Source organism: Polypterus senegalus, chromosome 9 (assembly GCF_016835505.1).
Source record: "Polypterus senegalus isolate Bchr_013 chromosome 9, ASM1683550v1, whole genome shotgun sequence".
NCBI classification, from domain to species: domain Eukaryota; kingdom Metazoa; phylum Chordata; class Cladistia; order Polypteriformes; family Polypteridae; genus Polypterus; species Polypterus senegalus.
Genome location: NC_053162.1, coordinates 121,310,994 through 121,335,869, shown reverse-complemented (window position 1 = coordinate 121,335,869; position 24,876 = coordinate 121,310,994). Strand labels below are relative to the sequence as shown.

Here is a 24,876-nt window from a genome sequence, read left to right as displayed (position 1 = left end):
CCGTCGACAACTTCCGCCATGTTGAACTTTCTTATTTATGGCCCCATCTTCATGAAATCTGGTAGGCGGCTTCCTTGCGGTAACCGAAACCGATGTACTTACTTATTTCGGTGGTATGATGCCACTGTCTGCCACCATATTGAACTTTCCAAAGGTCTTTGTTACTTATGGGCCCATCTTCAAGAAATTTGGTATGTGGCTTCCCAACGCTAACTGAATCCTACTTGCGTACATATATGTCCATAGCCTGCAGCTTGGTCACAGTGTGAGGCGGCATTGGTTCCCCGATCCCAACGCCTCCCACGTTGTTGGCAGCCTGCCTATATAAGGCTGTTCGTCGCTCCGGTCTCTTCATTCCCTTCCTTGCTTCGCCATGGGATTCACGTCTACCTGCTGATAACTGCAGCCTTTTTATTTAATCCACGGCTTCTCCACTGTTGTCCGTTTTATTACGATTATAGGTATTGTGTAGGTATTTTAGACTTTACATTGTTCAGGTACCCATTTCCTTTATCGTTCCAACTGTACCCCAATTAACAGGTCTATCGAGGTGATCACCATCAATCAAAGAACTTTCACTTGCCGAGTGGTTTCCATGCCCAGAGATGGCACCTGCCTTTTCCATTCTCTGTGTTACATATTGCATGGCCATATCAGGCTCACTCTTGATATCCGGAGGAACATTGTGTCTTATGTATTGAATGACTGGGACAGGTTCAAGTTGTGGACTGATGATGGTACAGGAGATAATTATACTACACAGGGGCACTATAAGAGTGAAATGCTTAAGCCCTTCACCTTTGGTTCTGCGTGTGAGTTGATGGCTGTCGTTGAATTGTTCGGTTGTCGCGTTCAAGTGTACCAAAATGGCCAAATATTTTACACCTTTGGACAACCACTAATGCCTCCTAAACATCTTAGATTCACAGGTGATGATTTCAGTAGTGGACACTTTGATGTTTATGAATGTTTAAACTCTCAAAAGCTGGATGCGAAGTTATCGATGAAACCGGTTGTATGCTTACAACAGTTGACAGATGCCGAATGTCACTTCAACACAAGTCCTGCAAATACTGTCATAATTGAAACAAACCACGAAAACGATTATGACGGCAGCAATCCAAGCTGTGAGATTTGAGGCAAGATTGCTTTTCACATGGCCAACTCTACGTTGCATGGTCAAGAGTAAGCTCAGCTCATATTACAACCGGAGGGCTAAACTGACAACGTGGTATACAAAGAGATCCTTAACAAATAATTATTGGTATATTTTTCCCTCAGTTTAAAAAGGTTTACTTTTCTTCTTAATAAACAATTTAATGCAGTACTTTGCGGTATTTTGCTAGTTGCTAATAATATTGGAGATAAATTTATTTGAAGTTTTTTTTATTAAAAATCACTGGCTAGCCATCAGTGCCTGCTGCTATCCCACTTTGGAGTGAGTTTATTGCATCCAGTAATTCTGAGAGTGTCAGAGGTTTGTGCAGTTCCTGTAGTTCACAGCCAGTATCTGGCTGTGGCATTTGTAATGCATCAGAAAACTCATCATATTGTATCTTGTCTTCATTAAACTGAATAGAGTATTAGGACTTATAGTACTGCCTAAATACAGTATATAATTAAATTTTTTTATGGCCAATGATTTTATCTCCCTCTGTGTTGATAATGTATGTAATTGTGTTGCCTTCTCTCCATGTTCACAGTAATGTTGCGATTTAAAGATTAGCTGTTCTGTTTCTTTTGTCGTCTTAGTTCTTACCGCTGCGCCACCAAAACGGTAGTATTAAAGGTCAATGTCACACCCTAGCACGAGTTCTTTTTCTGCAGTTATATTCTTGAATAAAAATGCACTTGTTTTGTTATACTTGTACCTTTTGTGAAAATATTTATTTGATTTTTGGACTTCAGGCCTCACACATTATACACTCCATGCCTACATTTTGTCAATCTATACTAATAAAAGACAAAGCCCTCATTCACTGACTGACTCACTCACTCACTGACTCATCACTAATTCTCCAACTTCCCATGTAGGTAGAAAGCTGAAATTTGGCAGGCTTATTCCTTACAGCTTACTTACAAAAGTTAAGCAGGTTTCATTTCGAAATTCTACGCGTAATGGTCATAACGGTCGACAACGTCCGCCATGTTGAAATTTCTTATTTATGGCCCCATCTTCTCGAAATTTGGTAGGCGGCTTCCCTGCACTAACGAAACCATTGTATGCATACTTATTTCGGTGGTATGATGCCACTGTTGGCCGCCATATTGAACTTTTCAATAGTCTTTGTTACTTATGGGCCCATCTTCAAGAAATTTGGTACACGGGTTCTCAAGGCTAACTGAATCCTACTTACATACATATATATACGTCCATAGCCTACAGCCAATGCCGTCTCAAAAAACAAGGCCCGCTCATGCCTGTGGTGACGTGACAATCGAGGTGCTACAGCAGCAACAGACGCATTTACAGAACCTGTCGCGTTGTACGCGTGTAAATAAATTATTCCCATGTAAAACTAATTAATGCAATGCGTGAAATAACAAAGGCAAGTCAGTTGCGTTATGCATTTTATTTATTTTTATATAAAACGTCACACATAATGTTTAAATCGCATATTTGACATACTTAACAGCGTCTATTATATAGATATCAACAATTCAACATTAATGCAATTAATGCCTTAAACATGAGATTAACCTAAGAGTAACACTGAATACTGTATTGAATAAAACAATGCAATACGTTTATATATGAAAATAACTGATAAAGTAAGAAAAAAAAACTAGAAAATCACAGCGACGAGTGGTTGGCACCATATGAAAAATGAATATTTACATGCATCTCAGGAAATCACATATTCCTGGATTAAACAGAAGTAACGTGAAAAATAATGCAGATTTACCCGTTAATAATCACAAGAAAAGCTACATTTAACACTTTGTTAATGCAGTTAAATCTAAAAAATAACAAGCAGCACCAGATAAAATACAAACAGCCATTATTTTGGAATGACTAATGATAAACGATTTTTTTCATACCATCATAAAATAAGCAAAATTAACAAATGTGCTGATATTAATCTGTACGAAAGCAGAACGTTATATCAAAAGAACTGGTTTATTAGTTACCTCTTTTTTGTCGATGTAGCCAGTTTACGTTTGGGGTTAGCTTTTTCCTTAAAAGTACCACATTTATCTGCAACGCGCTTGCAATAATTATTTAAACAGATGTTGGCCACTGTAGACATGGACAACTTCAGTAAGTCACAGATACTCTTCCCACAAACACAATTACCAACTTGCAGTCCACATCTGTTCAGGCATTCGTTAAACAGTGAGATTAATGCAGATTTTTGATTTTTTAACAATAAAAAATTTGACTCATATTCAGCATTAGTAACAATTGACTGGAAAATCAAAAACATTTGTGTAACACATTCAACCAACAAATCTGAGGGCCATTTCAGACCACCCCTGTCTGAGTCAAGCAGGTAATTATATTCCTGTGAAAATTCTAAATGCAATGACTTATCCATGACTAGCTCATTTCTGCGCATGTCACACTGAACTGCGCCTGTAACCATTTTAAACCCTACATAACCAGCAACAAATAGAAGTGATTTTGACTGTGCCTCAGTTAACATTAAATCATCACATTTAGAGATAACAGTAACCAAATCCGAATTAAGAACCTCAACTTAATCAGTTGTTTCAGTACATTGGGAAATGAAGTCTAATAATGACACTTGACCTTTAGAAACAGACACAACATGCAATAAACTAATCAGCTTCAATTTTTTTTCAAACTCCTGAATCTCTTGTACGGAGATGTGATAGTTTGTACCAGATAATTGACGATCTCTACTTCTTAAGCCTACTCTCGACAATAACATAGGTAATACTACTCTGTATTATTGTATGTTTAAAAATCTTTGTTGTGGCGAAACCTCCCATCATTTCACTAGGCGTCACCTAACACTGGTCAGAGTCAAACCATAATACTGCATTACATGCCCTAACCTCCATTTGCAGCATTATCAATGTTACCCAGCATGCAGTGCAGTTGTTCACCATTAAAATAAACAAAACACATCAAAATATTACCTTGCACTGCACCGCAGTCTTCTGAACTTATAACCTTTACGACTGCAATAACTTTATATCAAAAATTAAAACGCCATTAACTTTCTTTACAACTTAAACGACGATCTTAGACGGAAAGTTTGTAAACATAGCACCTCGATTGTGATGTCACCGGACCAATAAGTAATGCATGAGCGGGCCTTGTTTTTTAACACGGCATTGCTACAGCTCGGCCACCGTGTGGGGTCGCGTTGGGTCCCCCATCCCAACGCCTCCCACGTTGTTGGCTGCCTGCCTATATAAGACCGTCCGTCGCTCCGGTCTCTACATTCCCTTCCTGGTTTCGTAACGGGATTCACGTCTCCCTACTGATAACTACAGCCTTTTTGTTTAATCCATGGCTTCTCCGCTGTTTTATTGTTTGTTTATTACAATTATAGTTATTGTATTGGTATTTTAGACTTACTTTACATTTCTCAGGTACCCATTTCCTTTATCATTCCAACCCCCATTACCATGTCTATTGAGGTGATCACTATTGATCAAAGAACTGTCACTTACCGAGTGGTTTCCATGCCCGGAGATGGCACCTACCTTTTCCATTCTCTTTGTTACATATTGCGCCATATCCGGCTCACTCTTGATATCCGGAGGAACATTGTGTCTTATGTATTGAATGACTGGGACAGGTTCAAGGTGTGGACTGATGACGGTACAGGGAATAATTATACTACACAGGAGCACTAGCAGAGTGAAATGCTTAAGCCCTTCACCTATGGTTCTGCATGTGAGTTGATGGCTGCCGCTGAATTGTTCAGTTGTCGCTTTCAAGTGTACCGAAATGGCCAAATATTTTACACCTTTCGACAACCGCCAATGCCTCTTAAACATCTTAGATTCACAGGTGATGATTTCAGTAGTGGACGCTTTGATGTTTATGAATGTTTAAACTCTCAAAAGCTGGATGTGATTTTATCGATAAAACCGGTTGTGTGCTTACAACACTTCACAGATGCTGAATGTCACTTCAACACAACAAATCCTGCAAATACTGTCGTAATTGAAACAACCCATGAAACTGAAACCGATTTAAAGAGTAAGCTCTGCGCACAGCTTGGTCATGTTACAACCAGAGGGCCGAACTGACAACATGGTATACAAAGAGATCCTTAACAAATAATTATTGGCATATTTTCCCTCCGTTTATAAAGGTTTAATTTTCTTCTTAATAAAAATATTAATGCAGTACTTCGCCGCTGCGAGCGCGGGTGTTTTGCTAGTTATTACTAAAGCATAAAAACAAATTTCTGTTTTAACAATGTGTTCACATAGATTGTTGTAGACATGAAACACAAATTAAATGTATATATTCCAAATAACGATATATTTACCCTGTACAACTCTAGGCAACACATATGCAGGTAAACAAAGTTGAACTGAGAGAACTTTCTGCATTGGTGAGGGGATGGGATAGCAGGCTGCTTGCGCATATCGACACATTTACAACACAAAAGACACTGACAGAGAGGTGGAAACGGATTTAAGGTGGGCCGGGATCATGAGTTCTTTTTTATAGGCTTTGGTAATTCTCGCTGCCTCTTTGCTTGACCTAATGGGAAAATCAGATGAAATCCGCCAAAATCTCAGAAAAAGAGTTGTGGACTTCCATAAATCTGGTTCATCTTTGGGACAATTTCCAAATGCCAGAAGGTTCCACCTTCATCTGTACAAACAATGATAGGCAAGTATTATAATATTACACTCTAAGTTAGTTAATTGATATTGGCAATTAAACAGTGCTTAAATTTAAATGTACTTGCACTTAGGTTTTAATCATATTTCATTGTTATTTGCACTATAGCTGTTTGCTGTTAAAATATACATTTACTACTCTTCTATAGGTGTGCTTTTTTCTTCAGTGTATCAAAAAGACATTCATAAAAATGGATTACCATGTTAACTATGTAGTATCTGTTTCTTAGCAAAACCTATCCTGTATGACACAAAACAGCAAATAATAAACACGGTGCATATCTTTAAAAAGGTGTATTGTTTATTATGAATTTGAAATTGCTGCTTCTTTGTATTTTCTTTTTCCAATTAAAAATGGAAGTTTCTGCACTTGCTGTCCAAAATCAAAAAGTGTCCATTTTAATTTAAAGGATTTAAAGTCAATTGCAGACCCAGCATGCTTATTCTAAAATAGTAATAATGAATTTTTTTCATGTTTAAAAAAAATGTTTGGACATATCCTCTAAGAGAGTCTGCATGCTAGTAGCATGCTGTTACAGTTGATTTCTCCCTTTGCAATTTAATGCCATCCAGGAGTATACCAAATATGGCCGTTAATGGATTAGAAGTGATACAGAGGCTGTTTGAAAAATATATAAAGATTTTGTTTCAAAATGAAGTTAAATTAGTGCATTTTAAAAACATGTGGCCTAATGATGCTGGAGCTTGCAACACAGTGACTTTGGTAGATAGATAGCAACAGACCATGTTGATAGGCACTGCACAATCCATCAGTCTCTAAATGTTCTCTATCTTTACCTGTGATCAAGACCTTGTGTTGAAGCAGCCCCTTACCTGCAAAGACGAAACTAATGTGTTTTGAAGATGATCATTACCTTGGATTAGGTAATCGGGCAGTACATTTCCAAACAGCAAATCTGTATTCCTCATGTTTCCAAAATGTCTTGGCTGTAACTTATTATCCCATTCAGCGCCAGGGTATAATGTGTGTTTCTGCCCTTGGAACTTAACTTTAATAATCAGCACTCCTTTTGACTGCTGTTTTTTACCACTTTAGCAAATGATTCCTTTTTCTGGTAGGAACAATCACCTCTGATTATTATATCTTTCTTTGTTTGAGTGCAAACTAGCTCCTGTAATTTTGAATTCAACCAACTTCTTGAACAAAAAACCCCAAAAACTTACACATAACAAAGGAAATTACAACTGGTTCACATCTGCCAATCAATTTACTTTCACGTTCCCAGGCCAGGCGACATACTGTATGTAAGAAAAGAAAATAGTGTAAAATGAAACAAAACAAACGGTGAATTGTACTTCTGCAAGTAGTTGCCTAAAATACTTTTTTTTACTTTTGAAGTAGTTTATACCATAAAAGAGTGCCATTTGGATTTAGACTGTAAAGAAGACGGATACTACTGCAAGTACAAGTAATCTGTAATTGTAACATTATTGGAATATTTGAAATAAATGTTTATTCACTGCAATATCTGGAAGAAAATATTTTAATTTTTTTATAGAGATCTATATATGTAATGTTTGACTATCAATTGTCATTAGATCTTTTCAAACTAGAGTATCTTTCATTAGAATGTGTAATAGATGTTAAAAGTATTATTAGTTGATATCTAACATGTTAATAGTGGCAAATGAAGATTTTTTTAGTGAATTATAGATACTACAGTTTCAAAGTTTTGAAAAGAACTACAAAAATACTAATATACAAAATATTTTGCTGAAACAACTGGTTACTGTCATCTATCAATTAATGATGAAAATTGTTGTCTATAAATTTTGTTATTGATTAGTCGCCTTCTTATGCATTTCATACTGTACATCACTTCATTGATCAAGAGTAACGTGAATCATATTTTGCTATGTAATGAAGACGAAAGATATAAATACAGTGGAGAGCTGAAGACCAAAGAACTTAAAATATGCAATAATTTCATCTTGACATCTGGTAAGAAATCCATGTCTTGTAAGATCAATTAAAATTATCCCATTTTTTATGGGAGCATAACTATGATGTGGGAGCACTGGATAGGTGAAAATATCAGAGTAATGGTAATGTCTGATTTTTGTCACTCGCATTGAAATATCTTGACCACTAACAGTATGCAAAAGTTCTTTTGCAAGTATTTTCTTTCATGATAACAAATCAGTATTACAAGGGGGAAAAGAATGCTTTGGAATGTATGCCACTCTATCCATCTGCTTGCCTTTTCTGTCATTTTAATTATTAAAAAACAATACTCTCTGGGATACTTTTATCTAACTTTTCAGTTAGATGTTGTACATATACTCAATAGTGTGCATTATTAAAGAATAAAATAGTACAATGCTGTAGATGAACAGACAGATGACAGTATGATACTATTACAGATAGCACAGTTGTACCAGATGTATGGAGTAAGAATACTGTACATTCACGATCAGGTAAATTTTAATGCAAAAGAAGGAAAAAAAAGACCCTTTAATAAAGGGCAGTACATAATGGCATAGTGTGTGTTGCTGGTGCCTCATGGCTCCCTTGCCCTGACTTGATATCTTTGTCCAAGCACCGTCAGTCTGGACTTTATTCCTTCTACACTTGCATGGCTTTTCCACAGATTTCTGGTTTCCTCCCACATTCTCAATACCGTGCTGTTTAGATTAATTGTGGACTTCAAATTGGCCAGTTGAGTTAAAAGTGTTTTGCAGTGAACTGGCATTCAATATATAGCTCCATCCTGTTTCTCATGCCAGATGCTGCTTGATAAGCAAATGCAAAATTGCAGAAATTCAATCACAAAACATATGAATATTTCAGTTGGTATTAAATCTATATACAATTCAGATTTCTATATAACAAAATAATAACAAGTCAGAATATTAGGTGCAGTTGGACTAATCCTCAGATATGGAATGGCTTAAAATGTACTGTATGAATGGAGAAAAATAATTGAGTTTATATATTCACAATTTTTTTTTTTTGGTTTTACTTTATTTGTTGTTTATATGTTAAAATAGGTATGTCCAGAATGCTTGCACTTATGTTATGTTCTTTTGCCAACAGATCTCCTTTACTGAGTATGTTAGTTTGAGCTGAACTATGGCTACCATGTTAAAGGCACTATGGCGTGGTGTCACTACTTTGACTGCACCGGTAAACACAGCAAAAAGCTTTTCAACTGGTAAGGGATTTGGAAAACTTTTTACAAGGAGATTATACACATGATGTGGTAACTTTTGTTAAAGGTAGACTGTTTGTTCTTGCTGCTTCTCTGTTGTTTCACATATTGAAACTGGTATATACATTTTGTATACGTATATACGTTCCCATTTTATTATAAGGTAGACCCCGTAGTCTTTTATTTTAAAGTTAATACTGCTTTGCCCTGAATAAAATTAGACTTTATACACAATGAAATGCTGTTACTAAGATTATACTTGGCTTATTTGTCATGAACACTAAGGGTCACTTTTGTATCAGCACTGAATGTAAGTAACAAGAAGGCCAAAATATAAATAGACTAATAAGTTATACAACAGGAGGAACATGCAGCTACATACAATTCCCTCTGCCCTACCTGTGAATGTGGTCGTCTTTGACTACCATCTGGGTTGGGTGGGCCACTTATCCACTTGTACACATTGCAGTTCATGCTTACCTTAATGCAGAGTCCTTCTTTATAGTCTAAATTTTCTTGTTCCATCCAGTTGAGCTCTTACTACCTACTGTTCTCCCAACTCTAACCATACACTGTAACCAGGAACTAAGTTTTGATCATGCCCCCGAAAGCTACTTCCTACATCCCACATGTCTTGAAGAATTCCTAAAGTCCTATACTTAAATCTCTCTCTGGCAGCCCCAGCTATTCCTACTCTGTCATACATTGACCACCACAGACAGGGACCACAATCCCAAGACAAATAAGTGTCCTTAGTAAATCAGAGAAGCCCATATAGATTCATATTTCTTCATCATTCCTTTTAGCACCACAACTAAATTAAGGCAGTATTCTCACTGACTGTTCAAAGAATTTTGACATTGTGGGTCAGGTCCTTGCTCCCACTTAAACTTGACACCGTCACATTTGGTTGCAGCGGTGGGATAAGCTTGTGATGGAGACTGACAATCTGGAGACAGAACAGCAGGTGGGATAGGTGTCTTAATTTTTCTAAAAGAACCCACAGACCCAGGCTGGAAAATTACTTTTTGAGGACTGAAGTTTTTAATGGATGTTAATTTACTGATTGTATTAATTGTCATTTTAGAGTTCTTGTTTCTTTTAATGTCCTGGATTTACAGAGGAAGCTTGGGTTTTCATTATAAGGGATTTGTTTTAGCACTTTTATTGTTTATGGTTTTAATGCAGTGTATGGCCACACCATGGACTTGTTTCCACAATTTGCACTATTTGGAGCCTTCTTGTGCACCTAGCAACTTTAAGGAGGTAGGTATATGGTGAAACAGGGCCAGTGTCTGAGAAATAAATAGTTCTAATTGCTGCAATCGCATCTTTGTGTGAGGGAGTGATATCATGGTGTGAGCAGTTCCTGTGCATGATGCGGGAGCGGATGGCACTTTGCACTTAGTGCAAAGGTGCAGGATTGCCCGCAACCCTAATTATGGCAGGAGCTGCTGATTGCCACAGCTGTGGCACGTACCTGTTTCATAAGGAAAATGACAGTCCGAGAGGGGGACAAAAAAGGAGATTGGAGATTGAGTGGTGAAAAAAGACTGGCTTGTGACTGAGAGACATAGACATAAATGAGGTTAAAAGGAAATGGAAGACATAGAGGCAAAGATGGAGAGAGAGAGTGTCCGTCTGACAGCAGTGCAAAAAATCTCTTAATAAAAAGTTTCTAATGTGCCACCTCACGTGTAATGTTATTACACAATTTAGAATACAAAGTAAACCGCCAGCATCAAAGTATGCCAAGTGTCTGAGAGCAACAAAGCTTTCAGTATACAAAGTACACAGCCTGCACTGGTTTGATTTGGGGTAAGGCGAACACATTAGGTGGCACATTATGAGTAGATTACAGCATTGTACTTGTGATGATACTATCTGTGTACAGTACTTTGTTTTTCAGAGTGTTTGAATAGTTTACAGTACACAGAAAGCATACACGGCAATGTATGAAAATCAAAAATAAATGGTTGTCTCTTTCTGTTTTTGTACACATTTGCCATAAAACTGTGTATGTGATTCAATAAATGTTCCAGCGTTTCAATGTAGCTTTCTGAAATCATATTTTTTCTCTAAAAGGCATCTCGCACATTCATTGGTAGATCCATGTTCATAAAGAAACCCCACTGTTCATTCTCCCATTTGTATACATATTTGGGTCTATGGAAGCATTGTGAATCAGCTGCTTCTGTGTTTATTTTTTTACACGCAGCTTGCTCCATCCACAATGTTCCACCTCATGTGTTCTTCTTTCCCCATATCAAATTGATACTGGCAGTGTAATTTGTATTCCGGGGAGTGAAAACACTGCAGTGCAATTACTCTTCTCTGATTTTAATTTGTTTCTCTTTGCATGTAACTACTTCTTTGACATCTTCTAAAGCACTTTGAGCTGCATCCTTTTTATAAAATTGTGCTGTAGAAATAAATGTTGTTATATTGTAGTTCATTACATTTGTCTTTGTTATCCTTGTATCTAATTTTCTGACCTCCTTTATGCATCATCCTGTGAGGCGTTGTGAGTAAAGGACTTGTTTTGGGCATGCATGGGTCTGGCTTTCAAATGACATGGCCCATCCATTTGAGCTTATGTTGAGCAATGATGGTAGAGATGTTGGCCTAGCCCAGTACACTGCAGTTTGTACCTTTTTTTTTTTTTTTTTCCTCCAAGCTGATGTTGAGGATTTTTTCTGAGGCATCTTTGTTGATTTGCCTCAAGAGTCCTCAGGTGCCTGGTTTATGCTGTCCAGTATTCAGAAGCTGTAAAGTAGGGTGGGAAGTACTATAGCATTATATACCAACCTTTTTGTTCTGCCTTGGAGGTCTCAGTTTTCAAAGACCATTTGTTTTAATTTTACCCCACTGACACATCAAAGGTAATGGTATATTTCATCATCAGTTTACTTTGGAGGACAGTATGCTGCTAAATTATTGGGAATGCTCCATCTTTTCCATTTTGGTGTTGCCAACAAAGATGGCTATAAGCATAACAAGAATATTGTTATCAGAAGGTGATTGGTAATAAGATTTAAATATTTTTTTGTGGTAGAAATCAAACATACTAATTAAAGAAAGATATGGGTCCTCTAAAGGGACAAATCTGATAAAATATTTTTGTGTTAATAATCAAGACAGGAGAAAAGCTGTTCATTTCATCATTTAATTTCTCCTTGGCAAATGCCTTATCCATCACAGCAGTCTGTCACAGGATAGTCAGAATGGTCAGAGAATAGTTTATTATAGTCTATTGAATTTACATAACCATGCTGGCTGGTTTGTTGATTTACACCCAAATGACTAGAATGTATGGAATGGGGAAAATATCTACACACTACTGAATTCTCAGACCCTTCTTTTCAATAATATCCTTTTCTTTTGAGCCTTTGGCTTTGTCCGCTTTGGCATCTTCTTCGGTAACACTTTTTTTTTTTTTTAATTTTCATTAACATTTTCTGTCATCATTTTTTCTTTTATCTCGTTCCCACTCCTGACGTACTGGCGTGCACACAGCTACTGTAGCCCAAATATTAGCACGTGTGCTGTTGCCAGCTGCTACGTTACGTGTTGTGTGTGTCAGCCTAACCTGACGTGGTTGTAACTCTGTTCCAGCCACATGATTATTGATGCTATTCTCATTATCATTGGCTTTTCGTCTTATCTGTCAAAACAAGTCTACTGACATCAATAGACCATGTCTTATATTTCTAGCGAGGAAATGTTATTTCACAATCTTCTTGATCCCAAGTATTTAAACTCATCCACCTTTGGTAACTCTACTCCCTGCAATCGCACCATTCCACTGACCTCCCTCTCATTTACACACATGCATTCTGTGTTGTTTCTACTGACCTTCATTCCTCTTCTATCTAGATCATATCTCCACCTCTCCAGGGTCTCCTCAGCCTGCTCCCTACTATCTCTACAGATCACAATGTCATCAGCAAATATCATAGTCCACGGGGACTACTGTCTAATCTCAGCCTGTCCATCGCCATTGCAAATAAGAAAGGGCTCAGAGTTGATCCCTGATATAATCCAACCTCCACATTGAATGCATCCTTCACTTCTACCTCAAACCTCACCACTGTCACACTTCACTCATATATTTCCTGTACAACTCTTACATATAGTGCTGGGCTGTATGACCAAAATTCTATATTACAGTATTTTTCAAAATTATACTGGTTTCACGGTATTCAACGGTATTTTTTTCCAATGCATGAGTGGATGTTAACCACATTTTCCACTGCAATTACTGCAGTAGACTGGCTAAGAATAACCTATTTCACTGTGATGAGAATTGTACATTGTACATAAAGTGATAGTTTTCAAGGGGGTGGCACTAATGAAGATTAGGAATCACATTGCATGACAGTTGCAGTCAAAATTATAGAATCTTTTTATTGAACAAATTTTGCAAACAACTTAAACTATAATTTTGGCAACATATTTTCAACCATCCAAAGAGGCATTTAGACTTAGTAAAATATCCAGAGGTGCTTGTCAAAAGTTGTATTGCACTAAACATGTCTTAGAAAAGGAGTAAATATTTTTTTTAAACCAACTACACTTTCTGTTAATGTTAACAATCTCTGTCCACTAACACGTTAAAGTGACTTTTAAACAACTTTACCATCATTAAACTGCATAATATTTAAACTAATAAATAATAACAAAATAAATAATAGTGCAACTTCCAGTAATAATACTATTATTTCTAGACTTCAAGCCCAGGTGCATTGCATTACACAGTATTCACCAAATAGAAATAAAATAAAACAAGTGCAACTTGGTGATGGCATCTTTACCAACTGAGCCATCATTCAGGCAGATTGCATTAATATGGACCTTGCTTCAAGCTAAGCTATATACATAAATAATAAAACTGCAACTTGCATTTATAATGCTATTTGTGATACAGTGATCCCTCGCTATATCACGCTTCGACTTTCGCGGCTTCACTCTATCGCGATTTTTTTTCATACACGCTTACGTCTCTACACGTGCGCTTTCTGAGAACTTTTATCTAAGCCCCGCGATGGCTCCTAAACGTGCTGCTTTTTCTAAGCCTTCTGACAATAAAACTAAGTGCCGGAAGAAGATGCTTGCTATCCAGGAGAAGGTGAAACTCGTGGATATGATCAAAGATGGCAATACCCTACAAAAGCCTCCTCACGCATATGAAAAGACAGCGCCAGCAACTGCCTATCAAAAAGTTCTTCAGCCGCGCACCCAGATACCCACTGCCTACTCTTAGTACTCCTTCAGCGGAAGAAGACAACGATGCACCTGCTGAATATACTGCACCACCTGAAAACTCTCCTACTGAGGGTTGTGCCTTCATAGGTTAGTGGTTGTGTGTAATTAAATGTACAGTACAATAATCTACTATATAAAAGCGCTCGGGATTGTCCTTCCGTCCCGTGAGTGCAAAGCGTAGTGGTATTCCGCTTATCACAGACTTACTACTTGCGGCTTGTGGTAGCGACGCGATGTGAGCAGAGTTCTGCTGCTCCCATCATCCCCTTGCTTTTGTGCGCGATGCGCTGGAAAAATAGACAAAATTATGTCTCTGGAAATAATTAATGTTGATGGAGTACAAATGCCTCACCGCGTAGTAAATATCAGGGGAGATGGTGCTTGCTTATTCTCATTTATAGCTTATTTAGTGCATGAAACGCCGTCTTTAGCGGTACAGATTCTGGCTGACATTGTACAACTTTGGACAGGCACTTGAGGGGATAAAAAAACTTAGGTTTTCGGGAGATGTTATGAATGGGCACTTTAATGTTCTCATTCCCTACACTTACATGCCAGATGTACACATGGAGCGCACACAAATTGAGGATAAAAGTCGGTCACCTTAAAAGGCGGGTGAGCCTAGTAATAATATATTTGTAACATCTAATATGTCTTATTTTGTCTAATATATTGGGTAATACGAGTGTAATGGTGACTAAAGTGTGTTATTTCATGTTTAGAGGGCTCTAATAATGTTAAAAAACGTATTTAGAAGGTCGTAAACAGGTTATCTATACTCTAACTGCAAAAATATTCGATTTATACATAAAGAATCCTACTTCGCGAAAATTCATTTATCACGGTAGAGTCTGGAACGGATTAACCGTGATAAACGAGGGTTCAATGTATAGCCCTAAGGTAAGTATTAGGTGCCACGGTGAAGAAAAAAACCTACGGACTTAGTGAAGAAGTAAAAAACTATATGTCAAGAATAAAGTCGACATGTTGACTTTATTCTCGACATTTCCACTTTAATCTCAACACTTATGTCGAGATTAAAGTCGACATTTCCACTTTATCCTCATAGTTTATTTTGTCATTAAAGTAGAATGTCGTAAACTAAATTTCGTCCTAAAATTAATGTTTAATTTACAAGATTTTGTCAAACCCCATCATAAGTTAATGTAGCACATTAAATGCTTTGTGTTAAGTGTTCCCTGACCCAGTTAATCGCTATGTGCTTCTTAAACTGACTTCCTCTTGCACTAAGAGGATGTGCAGGCAGTGATCACCGCACACAATACATTCACTTCATGATATTCCTGCTCTCTGAAAATTTAGAATGCTAAGATAAATACTTGATATTTTCATGATGAAATGCATTAAAGCAGGTATTAAACATGCACGGTGATGTAGCGGTAGTGCTGCTCCCTCACAGTAAGGGGTCCTCAGGTGTACATTCAGTGTAGAGAACTTTATAGCATGTGTGATGAAGCTCAAAAAAACTGGATGTATGAATGGATATTGCACAGGTTTAACTTAAATATTGTGTAAATGTTGGGTTTGTGATCTGGTGGTCGGAAACATGAACGCAGAATTCAATGGATATTCTTAAGATGTGTGCTGTCTCTGTCTGACATACCAAACTCTCAGTTCCAATCCTTCGTTTTTGTTTCTCCATATAACCAATCACCACACGATAAACAAAATTAAAACTAGTTATAAACATAGACCACGGAATGTTCCGAACTTTAAAAAAAAATCTTAGTTATACATGTTTAATTATGCCATCCATTCAGGATTACGCCCATCCCAGCAAGCATTATGTGCGAGGCAGGAGCAAATCCTGAATGGGGCTCCAGCACATACGAGCAATACATACACTAGGGTCAATATAGCAGAACAACCCCACATCCTACATGACTTTGAAAGGAAACTGAAGCATGCCGTGTAAACCCACCAGAAAAACATGCAAATTCAAGGCAGGGAACATCCGGGACCCCCTTGCAGCGAGGCAGCAATGCAACCTCCACGCCACCATGCTCCCACATGATTAATACATGCTTTAATGCATTTCATCATGAAAATGACATCAAGTATTTATCTTCGATTTCTAAATGTTCAGGGAGCAGGAATATCATGAAATTAATGCAAGAGGAAGTCAGTTTAAGAAGCACATAGCGATTAACATGGCTTGGGGAAAACTTAACACAAAGCATTTAATGTGCTACATAACTTATGACGGGGTTTGAGACAATCTAGTAAATTAAAAATTAATTTTAAGATGAAGTTTAGTTAATGATGTTCTACTTTAATGACAAATTATGAGAATAAAGTCAACCTGTCGAGTTTAATCTCTACATAAACTGTGAGAATAAAGTAGAAATGTCGAGAATAAAGTCAACATGTCATCGCACTATTACACAGTACCCACGTACATTACACAGTATTGAAAAAAATAAGATAAGTACAACTTGGCTTGCAGTATTATCCAGTAGTATAGAAACAGTATTCACACATTTGAACATAATCGTCAACATCCGACCTATTAAAAACAAAGTATCTCCAGACAACAGACACGGCTTCTATGTCATCATGTTCAACTTTATCGTCTGCTTCAGCTTCAGTTTCAGTTTCAGAATGTTCTCTGTCCGTTTTCACCGTTCAATACCTCCACTAACGCATGTATTCCATTGCATGCATGTTTAGCGTTGCAGCAGTGAAAAAGGTCTAAAACAGTTTCCTGCTGCGCCATGTTCCAAACGTTGTCTAGGCTATTTAAATGGGTGTTGCGGTATAAGAAAAATCCATATCGTAACAAAATAAAAAACAACTCCTCTTGAGGCACCCTATTATATGCTTTCTCCAGGTCCACAAAGACACAATGCAACTCCTTCTGGTCTTCTCTGTACTTCTCTGTCAACACCCTCAGTGCAAACATTGAATCTGTTGTGCTGTTTCTTACCATGAAACCATACTGCTGCTCACTAATCATCACCTCCCTTCTTAACCTAGCTTCCACTACTCTTTCCCATAACTTCATGCTGTGGCTCACCAATTTTATCTCCCTATTGATTATTACAGCTGTGCCAATCGTCTTATTCTTAAAAAAAATCGGTACAAGTACTCTCCTTCTACACTCCTTAGGCATCCTCTCACTTTCTAAGATCTCATTAAACAAACTGATTAAAAACCCCACTGCCATCTCTCGTAAACAAATCCATGCTTCCATAGGTATATCATCTGGACCAGCGGCCTTTCCATTCTTCATCCTCTTCATAGGTGTCCTTTCTCCTTGCTAATCCATTGCACTTACTAATTCACTTACTCCACATCATCCAACCTTCTCTCTCTCATTCACCAAACTGTTAAAGTACTCTTTCCATCTGCTCAGCACTATGTTTCGTTTATCATCCAAACCTGCTGCACATCTTTCCCAGCTCGGTCCCACTATCTAGCCAATCAGTACAGGTCCTTTTCTCCTCCTTAGCGTCCAACCTCTCATACAACTCATCATACACCTTTTCTTTAGCCTTCGCCACCTCTCTTTTCACCTTACGTCTTACCTCCTTGTACACTTGTCTACTTCCTGCATCTCTCTGACTATCCCATTTCTTCCTCACCATCCTCTTTCTCTATATACTCTCCTGTACTTCCCCATTCCACCACTAGATTTCCTTTTCCTCCTTCCTCTGTTCAGATGTCACACCAATCACTCTTTTTGCTGTCACCCTTACTACTTCTGCTATAGTTTCCCAGCTGTTTGGTAGCTCTTCACTGTCTCCCATAAGCTGTCTTACCTCCTCCCTAAGCTCAGCTTTGCAGTTTTCCTTTTTCAGCTTCTACCATTTGATCATTGGCTCTGCTCTCACTATCCTGTTCTTCTTAATCTCCAGCATCATCCTACAGACCACCATTCTGTGTTGCCAAACTAAAGTTTCAACTGCCACCACTTCGCTGTTTTTAATCTCCTACAGATTGACTCTTCTGCATAGGATATAGTCTACCTGTATGCATCTTCCTCCACTCTTGTACATCACCATATGTTCGCCCCTCTTCTTAAAATACGTACGTATTCACTACACCCATGCCTATCCTTTTCACCAAATCATCATCTGACCTTCTTCATTCCTCTCCTTGACACCATACCTACCCATCACCCCCTCATCTCCTCTGTTCTACTCACCAGCGTGTCCATTGAGATCTGCTCCAATCACCACTTTCTGTCCTTTGGGTACACTGTCCACTGTTCATCACTTTCTCTTCTTTCTCATCCATCGCAAACCCAACTTAAGGGGCATATCCACTAACAATATTTTTCATCACAGCTCCAATTTCCAGCTTCGTAATCATAACTCTGTCTGACACTCTTTTCACCTCCAAAACACTATTGACATACATTTCCTTTAGAATAACCCCTACCTCATTTCTCCTTCCATCCACACCATGATACATCAATGTAAATCGATCTCCGATCCACCTGGCCATACTCCCCTTCTGTTTAGTCTCTTGTACCCTCAATATATCAACCTTCCTTCTCTCCATCATATCAGCTAACTCTCTCCCCTTACCAGTCATACTGCCAACTTTCAAAGTTCCTATCCTCAATTCCACTCTATTTACCTTCCTCCTGTCCTCCTGCCTCTGGACACATTTCCCCCTTCTTCTTGTCTTTTTTCAGCCAACAGTAGCCCAATTTCTGCTAGCACCCTGTTGGCTAACAGTACTGGTGGCGGCCATTGTTAACCTGTGCCTCGACCAATCCAGTACGGAAATTTGTATTGTTGTCCGCATATTGATCTGGCAAAATTTTACACCGGATGCCCTTCCTGACATAACCCTCCCCATTTATCTGGGCTTGGGACCCGCACAAAAAAACACTGGTTTGTGCATCCCCTGTGGCTGGGTTTAAAAGTTATTTCACAATAATTCTCTTTATTGTTTTATTCCCAGTCCTTCCCCCTCCCCTCTTTTTAGGTGCCACCAATTCAAAGATTATTTGTGGGAAATACTGGACAAGTGAATATAGCACTTAAGTAATATTTTACTTTTTACACTTAGGTTATGCAGGTAAAAATGCTGTCACTGATTGTCACCATTTGGGTACAAATAAGGAAGCAAATAATTTAAAAAGGGAAATTTAAAATGAAAATGGTAATTGAAAGTTATTTAAAGCTATGACAAATATATCTGAATTTCTTTAAAATAAGAGAGTTAGTCAGTCAGATAATCAAATAAAATAGTAAAAGTAAGAATGACTCACTGCTTGAGAATTTGGGTAGAATAAAAATCTACATCCATAGGAGTCCCCCAAGACTAAACTTAGCAGTCACTGTGGTAGAGTAGAGTTATCAAAACTCATTCAATTTTACATTCTAAACTGGAAGACAGTTACAGCTGCAAAAGGATCCAATTTGTTCATTTTAAAGGACTTGCATGTTAAGATTCAGAAGCCTTAATTGTTTCCAACAGCCAAACAATAAGATTCAAAATGAGTGCACAGATGACCAGTCAACTTGATCCCATTAGCACCTGTGTGTCTATCATAAACCATCATAAAACTTTTTTTTTTTTTCAGTGAAATTTTAACAAATAGAAAAATTAACTTCTATGAAATAATTTGTTTTGGGCCAAAAACAAATTAATGGTGCCTTGATTTAAAAAAAAAAAAAAAATTTGCAGTTTTAGATATGGCTGGTGTGGTAGAATAAGAACGCTAGCAAACCATAGACTTAATATGTTTCATTAATGCTGAAAAGTTTCTTTTTAATTAAGAAATTGACTGGAGCAAAACTATGGTGGCACTTGAGCAGAGTTTGAGAACCTTGAGCTAAATGGTCATGTATTGGCTGGTTTTTTGCCCCATTTTCTTCATTGCTGGTTAATGAAAAAAGAAATAATTAAGAATTGTAACTCTTCAAAAAGCAATTTATTTAAAGCAAAATTGAAGCAATAATTGGATTCTAATTAAGAAATTAGTTATAATGTAAACCTGTGGCCCCTCATGGTCTGCTTTTGACACCCCTATTCTAGAGCATAGCAATAATTTATTCTTGTTTTGTGATATTTAGAGTTTTAAATTCATAGGTTTACCTTTTGTAGCAGAAATAATCAAGAACATTTCACACTATTCATAATTTTAGTAGAACCAGATAATTAATCCAGTTCAGGTTTTCTTTGTTGTGAAATATTTTACTTTTAAATATAGGTTCCAGTGCTTCTAAACAGTATGTGCACCACAAAATGACATTGAGCATATGTGTCAGAAGTTCTGGTCGTCAGCAGAAATAGCTTGTCTAAATTAAAGAATTAATTAGAAGAGGATTGTTAGTATACTTGAAGAATAAAATGGAATGTACACTGGGTTGGAGTATGGATCTGCCACTTTCAACAAGGTTCCTGTTCTGCCAACATATTTATAGTTATTAAGTTTTCATATGGATTACTGCTGCAAGATGGCTTCAGAAATGATTAGACCTAGAAGTGTGCTTCTGAATGTACAATTTGCATTGTTACTCCTTAAATGAATATCATTTTCACAAGTCATTGATGTTGTTTTTGTATAAAGTATGATAGTGTTTTTTGTGGGTAAGATGGTGATATTACTACATAGTTAACTTTCTCCATTTATGTTAATACTTATTTTTTATTTCAATATATATATTTTTTACATAAAAACTTTTTCCACAGTCCTGTACATTTGCCTGGGCAGTTTTAAGGGAAACTGGATGGCCAGATTGCATAGCTTCCTTATATATAAATTAGGCAATAAACCCTTAATTTTACATTAAGGACTGAATCCTTTTTTTGTCCAGTTCTCCATAGTTGCCATCTTCTTGGCATAATGTAACTGTCAGACAATAATGGTGTTATTACCTGGTTGTAGTAAGGCAGTTGGTTTCAATAAATAACAAAAAATAACTTTTATCTTTTACATTTTTTATAATAATGAATTCAGTAGCAGTGTATAATGAAATTCATACTTTCAAGGAGACATCCTTTCCAGCACTGGGAAAACTTACATTTAATAAATAAATAAATTATGCTATACTTAAAGTAACTGTGTTTTTTACACTCTAACCCAAAACTGCATCAAAACATTTTAATGTGGTTTTATTGCTTATGTCCTGGAGATTTTCATTTTATTTTAACATTATTTCATTCCTTTTAAAGGATCTAGCTGCTTGATTCGAATGCATTCCATTCCACAGCCTAAAGAGGTAGACAGATGGACAGAGAAAAGGGTTATGTTTGGAATTTATGATAACATTGGAGTTTTGGGTAAGTATTTGATGCATTATTAGAATTTCATAGTGACTTGCACTCCTTTCTCATTTAGTTGTCATTATATCTCATTGCTTATAAATATGAGTGGATTACATTTAATAATGGATTTTTAAATGAACTCTAATAATAATCTTTTGTACTCAAGTGATAAAGAATATCTGATTGAAAACAAGAGAAGGCCAAGACATAAAAAACATCGTGGAATGCTGAGGTAGAGATGATAATTGAGAAAAAGAGGTGCTGCTATCTGGAGAGGCTGTAAACATAGGCAGAAGGTGACAGGTGGTGCAGTCTATAGGGAAGTAAATTAAAATGTTGGGTGATTGCAAAGAGTTAAGAGAAAGCAGTTTATAAGTGAGCTACAGAATGAGTAGGGGAAGAGTAATGTGTTCAGGATGTAGTAGGTGAATTGCTTGAAAAATGCTGAAAGGAACCTAGTGATTGGTAATAATGTGATTAAGGATATTTGAAAGAAGTGTATGGAGGAGAGGCTGTGTGAACAAATGGGATAATGGTCTTCACTATTAAAAAGTAGAAGGATATAGCTACTGTATATTTTTTTTAAAAGAGAAGGTCACCAAAGTACTGCAAAAGTTAAAGATGGGTAAATTATCCAGAACTGGAAAGGGGACATGTGGAAGGCAGTGAAAGAACCTGAAGATGAATGGTTGACAGACCTGTGCAACAAGATTATATGTTATGGGAGGATTCCTGAAGATTGGAAAAGAAATGTGCTTATTTCTATATATAAAGGAAAAAATGATCCACTGGAGTGTATTCATATTGAGCAATCCAACATTTGGAGCAGGTAATGAAAGGTGCTGAGAAAGTGTTAAAAAAGGAATAAGGGATGGGATAAAGAATAGCTAAATGCAATTTAAAGTTTTTTTTCCATGCTCTAAAGGAAAGACGGTTAAAGACACAACGTTTCATCTGTATAGCCTTCAACATAGTGTATACATTTACATGCATTTAATATAGTTTTTCTCTTTGAATTTATGAAAAATGTAAATTTCATAGTTGTATTGTCTTTTCCTTCTAGGGGACTTTAAAGCACACCCCAAGGACCTAATTGTTGCTCCTGTTTGGCTGAAGGGATTTCGTGGAAATGAACTGCAGCGTTGCATCCGGAAAAGGAAAATGGTTGGAGATCGCATGTTCTATGATGACTACCATAATCTCAAAAAAAGAATTAAGTATCTGTACAAGCGCTTTAACCGCTATGGCAAGCATCGCTAAAAATTGATTCAAATAAACTTAATAAAGCATTGTTTTATTTAGCACCTGTACATTTGAATTTTCAAGTCAGTCACCTAGGTTGTTGTTCATTGAATCACTGGGCGTACATTATGCATTTTTCTTGCAAAAGAATGTTTGGGGTTAGGAGTCAAAAGTCAGCACTGATATTTGAAACTTCTTCTTTCATCCTTATCCTACCTGTATGTGTTCTCGGCTTATTCAGTTTCAGGCACACACCTCATGAAGGATCAACATGCAAAACATTACTTAACTACTTTGGTAATAATTAGTTGGTCAGTTTTTTTAGATCAATCGTGATATTTAAAAATACAAAGTTTGTGGAAAAATACAAGCATTTTTTTTTTTTTTCCAAAAATAATTCTATAATGCGCAGTGCTGTCCATCATAACAATAGCATAACTTTACAGGGTCATTATTTTCACATGCACGGGGTACAGGATAAGTATTCAAGTATTCCTACCTGAAATAGCTACCTTTTCTGGAAACCATCTTCCTTGTATGAAAAATCTCAAAACGTACTGTATTGGTCCAAGTATAAGTATGCTTTAAAATTATAAGACCTGTTGCTGTGCCCAAAAAAGTGCTTAGCATCATGTTTTGTTACTAACCTTAAGGTCTCGCCTAAGGCGTTCAAGGCTGTTGACATCATGGGGAAGAAGACAAACAATTTTTAAGCATTGATAAATATTTTTATATATATGAGAGACATTCAATAAGTTACCTACTTCAGTAGGAAAGAAAAGAGTTTAAAAAAAAAAAAAAAAGTGTGTTATTTTTCAATATAGTCCCCTGATAGCTCCATAGACTTCATTTACTCTTCCTGCCATGACTTTAGCCCCTATGAAAAAAAACTTCTGTTTGACTTTCACAACTAGGACGTCACAGCTACCTTGGCGCCTTCATCATTTGAAAACTGCTGTCCATGGACAGATTTATTCAAAACTCTGAACAGGAAATGATCTGAGGGAGCCAGGTCTGGACTTTTGGGTTGATGGTTCAGCTGCTGGAACCTACATTTTCGGATGGCAGCCTGTGATTAACTTGACATGTGAACCAACGCATTGTTGTGTATAAGGTTACTTGATTCACACAAGGACTCTCCTGACATCCTGTCTCATGGAATGTTAGACAAGCACTGAGCTTTGATACAATGTATAACATGTCCAGACTTGTTCCAACATGCTTGCTGCTTTCTTACACAGGTAGATATATTATTGAACACCCGGTGTGTGTATGTGTATTGTCAATGTTTTATATATATGTGAGATTTTTGAGCTCTATTGAGACCCTCCCAAACTGTGCTGCACCCTGAAATTTGGTTGATGTGTCTGTCAAAACTTGCTTGACCATCACCAAGGCACCTGAAAGTTCACAGCCTCCCCACATAATTTGTCTGTTGCGTGATGATTGATGCAGGGAACATTTGAACCCAGCCACTGACCTGGCCCTGTCACTGCATGTTTGCTGTGTCTTTTGTGTAATAAAGTGATAGCACACGTTTAAATAAATACATTGACTTTTCTGGTTTTGATTTGGAAAAAAGTAGGTTTTCTAAAGCCTTTGAACTCAAAATTTTCTCTCGGGTGGAAGACAGTGACTCGCATGGTACAAGAAGTGGAGATCTTGCACTGATGGATCCTCAACAATCACACAATGCTGTGCTCCCACTGAAGCCAGATGAGGCTCCTGCAGGCACCCTGTCCCAGAGATATGTTGGTGAAGATGGCTCCTTCAGACAACCTAGAGTGTATCCTATTTTGTTTTGAACACACAGCAACAACTGATGAGCTGGTACAAGAGAGGCTGGTCAGCTATTTTGGCCCCCTTTTTGACCGGGGAGGCCCTACAGGTAATGCAAAACCTTCCTTCTTAAAGGCTTGATAATTATGACTTCCTGAAACAAAAGATCTTCCTCCATACTGCTGTGAGCCCCTTGACCAAGGGATATCAGTTTCCGCTGTTGCAGATTGATTGGATCGCCCCATCCAGGGACTTGTCCAGGACTTTGTGGACATGATTCAAAGCTTGTTTTGTTGAGACACATTCAAACACATTGTGGAAAGCTCACTAT

The 24,876-nt window shown here is 37.3% G+C and overlaps 1 protein-coding gene across 3 annotated transcripts in view; it reads left to right on the top strand.

The window, feature by feature from the left end:
• The window catches only part of mrpl51 (mitochondrial ribosomal protein L51), a 35,753-nt gene extending 12,919 nt beyond the window's left edge, over positions 1 to 22,834 (top strand). Inside the window, exons 2-5 of one of the 3 annotated variants that reach the window (XM_039763665.1) lie at positions 7,727 to 7,801; positions 8,897 to 9,014; positions 21,432 to 21,539; positions 22,588 to 22,834. In XM_039763665.1, the coding sequence (XP_039619599.1) occupies positions 8,933 to 9,014; positions 21,432 to 21,539; positions 22,588 to 22,784 (387 nt within the window). In that variant the 5' untranslated portion in view covers positions 7,727 to 7,801; positions 8,897 to 8,932 and the 3' untranslated portion in view covers positions 22,785 to 22,834. Of the gene's footprint in view, positions 1 to 7,692; positions 7,802 to 8,896; positions 9,015 to 21,431; positions 21,540 to 22,587 lie in introns of all 3 variants that reach the window. The other 2 variants (XM_039763664.1, XM_039763663.1) reach the window with 2 other exon arrangements.
• The last annotated feature ends 2,042 nt before the right edge of the window (positions 22,835 to 24,876 follow it).